Consider the following 4,814-nt stretch of genomic DNA (forward strand, 5'->3'; position numbering starts at 1 on the left):
CCCAGTTGAGATGTTAGGAAAACAATGGGCCTTATCACCTGCACGGACAGGTTTGTGAACAGTCTCAGGGGATTCACGGACCCTACCAGAGCCCAGCCACAGACAACAGGTTAAAACCCTGGACAGCATTTACAACTCCTCTGAAGGAAGAAAAGTCTTTCTCTAGAGCCCTCTTTAAAGCGCAGTCGGCCCTGGGAGGTTCGAAATGATGAACGTGGCCAGCGTGAAAGAATTTTTTCCAGTAGATGCAAGAGATAACCTGAGGAGCTTTAGTGGTGGGGGTGGGGGAAGGAGAGCCTGGGGCAGGCGAGGCTACCGGCAGCTCACAATTTTGCCTAGAACTGGACAGGGAATGTATTGGGCCAAGAGGGCTAATCACTCACCTTTGCAGAGTGTTTACAAGAACCTTATTAATTAAGTGCTATCAACATCCCCATTTTACATATGAGGAAACCAAAATGGTGGAGATAAAATGACTTATGCTGCTCAACTAATGGCAGAGCCAGAAGTGAATCCAGGCTGGAGTGAAGTGGCGTGGTCATGGTTCACTGAAGCCTCAACCTCCTGTGCTCAAATGATCCTCCTACCCCAGTCTCCAGAGTAGCTGGGACTATAGGCATGCACTGCTATGCCCAGCTAATTCATTCCAACTTCAGTGTATGTGCTGCCGAAGCGAGCACGCCCAGCTAATTCAAAATAATTTTTTGGGGGGAGATGGGGTTTCACCATGTTCCCAGACTGGTCTCAAACTCCTGGGCTCAAGTGATCTTCTCACCTCCCAACTAGCTTCCCAAAGTGCTGCGATTACAGTTGTGAGCCATCAGGCCCGCTGAGGTATCCCTGTTTGATAGAAGAGAAAACAGATGCGGGGCACAGTGGCTCACGCCTGTAATTCCAGCACTTTGGGAGGCTGAGGTAGGCGGATCACTTGAGGTCAGGAGTTTGAGACCAGCCTGGCCAACATGGCGAAGCCCCGTCTCTACTGAAATACAAAAATTAGCCAGGTGTGGTGACGTGTATCTGTAATCTCAGCTACTCAGGAGGCTGAGGCACAAGAATCTCTTGAAGCTGGGAGGCAGAGACTGCAGTGAGCCGAGATCGCGCCATTGCACTCTAGTCGGGGCAACAGAGCAAGACCTTGTCACTAAATAAATAAATAAACAAACAGGACGCAGAGAGGCAATTCAGTGCGTTGTAAAAATCACACAGCACCTGTCTTCCACAAGGAGCCCCTCTGTGTTCCCGCCTCACCCTGGACACCTGATCTACTCTTTAGAGCTCGGAGAAGGACTTGCGAGAAGTCTGAAGAACGCATCAGGCCTGGCCTGACTGTGCTGCCCCTAATTGTTTTCTAAAATCCTTTTTATTGAATTATCAGAGTGTAATGGAAGAGTCGATGAGAGTCACTGCAGAGTTACAAGGCCAAGGCTTGCTGGGTAGAAGAAAGTAAAGCCCTAAAGTCTCCCTGGGCCCAGCGATGGTATAAAATATGTATTTTTACATAACTGAGAGGAAAAAAATAAGCAGACAGTGCAGCCCCATGGGGGAAACGCCTCTTTCTGTATTTCCATTATCTTGTTCAAAGCATGATCCTAGTGGGAAAGGAAATACCGGAGCCTTTTCCCTCTGAGCCTCCTGGTGGGTTAAGAGCAGAGGGAGCCAAGATACAGACATCCAAAAGACCTGATTGGAAACCCATTAAAATTGAGGGGACAGGTTGGAGGGGGGGCGCTGGGCTATCCATAAATCATCTGCAGTTGAGAAATTACCCTCGATGGGCTCAGAGGCACCTTTAGCTCTGGGTGAAATATTCCAAACATGGCCTTCCCCAGGAGGAAGGGAAGTAGGGGGTGGGCCTTTTGAAAGAGTCACCCCCACTTCAAATATTTATTGAGCAGTTGCTATGATGAGCCAAGAACTCTGCTTAGCAATTGTTTTTGTATTAGCTCATGCCAACTCACTTATACAAAGGAGAACACTGACTTCCCCAAGGTCACAGGGCTAGTGAGTGGCTGACTCCACTTAATGCTGTGTAGTTCTAACCAGGCTTGCAGGATAAAGGGAAAGGAGGTGCCTTTGTCGGGGTAGACTAGCCACCCAGATGTGGCTGGCCACAGGCAGTCAGACAGGGAAGTTGTCTGACCTAACATTTGCCTGTCTATTCTGTTTTTGTCTTTTGGTGGAGGACGGTGGGTGCTGGAGGGCCACTGGCACAGGACCTGAGACCTTTGGCCCCTATCTATTCTATTTTTGATCCTAAAATTATTTCACTGGGGACAGAATTCTCTGGAGAAGGTGGTGGTAGCCATGGCGTGGCTGTGGCATTAAGAGCCTCACTTTGGGGGTCAGAAGATCCTGGGTTCTGGTCTTTGGCTTTGACATTGACCTGCCTATGTGACACTGAACAAGTTATTTGCAAATCGTAGGTTTGGGTGAACTCTAAAGGTCTCTTCCAGGTCAACATCAAAAAACAGACTGAAAACTGCAGCTCCAGCTGGAAGACGGACCACATGAGATGAAGCTGATTGTTAGAAGAAAGGCCCTGGAATCAGAGAGGTCGGTTCCAGTCCTGTGCCTCCTCTCATTGGCCTCAACCTCTCCAAGCTTCAGTTGCCCATCTATCAAATGGGAATAATAATACAGCTCTTGGGTTGTTTTGATGAGCTTAAATGAGCTGGTCAGTGGCTGGGCACAGTGGCTCATGCCTGTAATCCCAGCACTTCGGGAGGCCAAGGCAGGCGGATCTTCTGAGGTCAGGAGTCGGAGATCAGCCTGGCCAACATGATGAAACTCTGTCTCTGCTAAAAATACAAAAATTAGCCAGTTGTGGTGGTGCATGCCCGTAATCCTAGCTACTCAGGAGGCTGAGACAGGAGAACCACTTGAACCCAAGAGGCGAAGGTTGCAGTGAGCCAACATCACACCATTGCATTCCAGCCTGGGAGACAGAGCAGGATTCCATCTCAAAAAAAAAAAAAAAAGAAAAGAACTGGTCAGTGTCAAATGCTTAGTACAGAGACTGGCACAGTAATCTTCAATGCCCAGCACCTATTGTTACTGTTTTTTTTTTTTTGAGACAGACTCTCCGTCCGTCACCCAGGCTGGAGTGCAGTGGCGCGATCTCAGCTCACTGCAAGCTCTGCCTCCCGGGTTCACACCATTCTCCTGCCTCAGTCTCCCAAGTAGCTGGGACTATAGGCACCCACCACCATGCCTGGCTAATTTTTTGTATTTTTAGTAGAGATAGGGTTTCATTGTGTTAGCCAGGATGGTCTCGATCTCCTGACCTCGTGATCCGCCCGCCTCGGCCTCCCAAAGTACTGGAATTACAGGCGTGAGCCACTGCACCCGGCCCTGTTGTTACTATTTTTACCCCTCACTTCTGTACAGAGCATTTATGGCTCAAGAAACACTTGTCATTTATTGTATGGGAGCCTCACAACAACATAGGGAGACATTTCTGATCATTATTCCCATTAGGAGGGTGGAGAAACTGAGGCTTTGGGAGGTGGTCCTGACCTAGGGAATCAATTTGCTGACTCACTAACCCATGGAACCCTGCAGTTAAAAAAAGACTAGATTAAAAAATAAGAACTCAATAAAGGGGCTGAGGCAGGAGTATCACCTGAGGTCAGAAATTTGAGATCAGCCTGGGCAACATAGTGAGATCCCGTCTCTCGAAAAATTTTTTTAAAAATTAGGCCACTTGAGGCAGGTTGCAGTGGCTCACGCCTGTAATCCCAGCACTTCAGGAGGCGGAAGAGGGTGGATCACCTGAGGTTAGGAGTTCCAGACCAGCCTGGCAGACACAGTGAAACCCCATCTGTACTAAAAATACAAAATTAGTTGGTCCGGTGGCACAAGCCTGTAGTCCCAGCTACTCAATAGGCTGAGACAGGAGAGTCGCTTGAACCCGGCAGGCAGAGGTTGCAGTGAGCCAAGATCGTGCCACTGCACTCCAGCCTGGGCAAGACAGAGTGAGACTCTGTCTCAAAAAACAAACAAACAAAACACACAAAAAATTAGGCTGCTAGCTCAGTGGCTCGTGGTTCACACCTGTAAGCCCAGTACTTTGGGAGGCCAAGGAAGGAGGATCACTTCAGCACAGGAGTTGGAGACCAGGCTGGGCAATATAGGGAGACACAGCGCCCCCACTGCCCCTGTCTGCCCCGACTCGTCTCTCTACAAAAAGACAAAAGAAAAAAAAAATTAGCCTGGTGTGGTCGTGTGCACCTGTACTCCCAGCTACTAGAGAGGCTGGGGCCAGAGGACTGTTTGAGCCCAGTTCAAGGCTGCAGTGAGCTGTGATCGCACCACTGCACTCCAGCCTGGGTGAAAGGGTGAGACCTTATTTCCAAAACAAACAAAAAAACAAAAACAAAAACAAAACCCAAAAAACAAAATAACTCAGCCAAGTGTAAAAGCCCTTCCTGATCCCAGGTCTTAGTGAGCCACCAGCGGTGCTGGGATTCGAACCCAGTGGAATCAGAACCGTGCAGGTCCCATAACCCACCTAGACCCCAGCAACTCCAGGCTAGAGGGTCACCGGGTCTGCGCGAGGCCGGGGGGCGGGCCGTTAGCTCCGTCCGGGGGAGGGGTCCGCGCTGCTGATTGGCTGTGGCCGGCAGGTGAACCCTCAGCCAATCAGCGGTACGGGGGGCGGTCCCTCCGAGGCACACCTGGCGGCAGCAGCGCACCCCAGTCTCAGTGGCGTCGGAACTGCAAAGCACCTGTGAGCTCGCGGAAGTCAGTTCAGACTCCAGCCCGATCCAGCTCGGCCCGACCCGACCGCACCCGGCCCCTGCCCTCGCTCG

General features: G+C 50.3%; 1 protein-coding gene across 1 annotated transcript in view; it reads left to right on the forward strand.

Moving 5' to 3' along the window:
* Nucleotides 1–205: 205 nt before the first annotated feature.
* LOC105552371 (cadherin-1) overlaps nt 206–4,814 on the forward strand; it is a gene marked incomplete at its 3' end in the record, with an annotated part of 106,089 nt that continues 101,480 nt past the window's right edge. Inside the window, exon 1 of the mRNA XM_011998008.1 lies at nt 206–275. Coding sequence (XP_011853398.1) covers nt 206–275 — 70 coding nt within the window. The remainder of the gene's footprint in view (nt 276–4,814) is intronic.

Source organism: Mandrillus leucophaeus, unplaced genomic scaffold (assembly GCF_000951045.1).
Source record: "Mandrillus leucophaeus isolate KB7577 unplaced genomic scaffold, Mleu.le_1.0 Scaffold551, whole genome shotgun sequence".
NCBI classification, from domain to species: Eukaryota; Metazoa; Chordata; class Mammalia; order Primates; family Cercopithecidae; genus Mandrillus; species Mandrillus leucophaeus.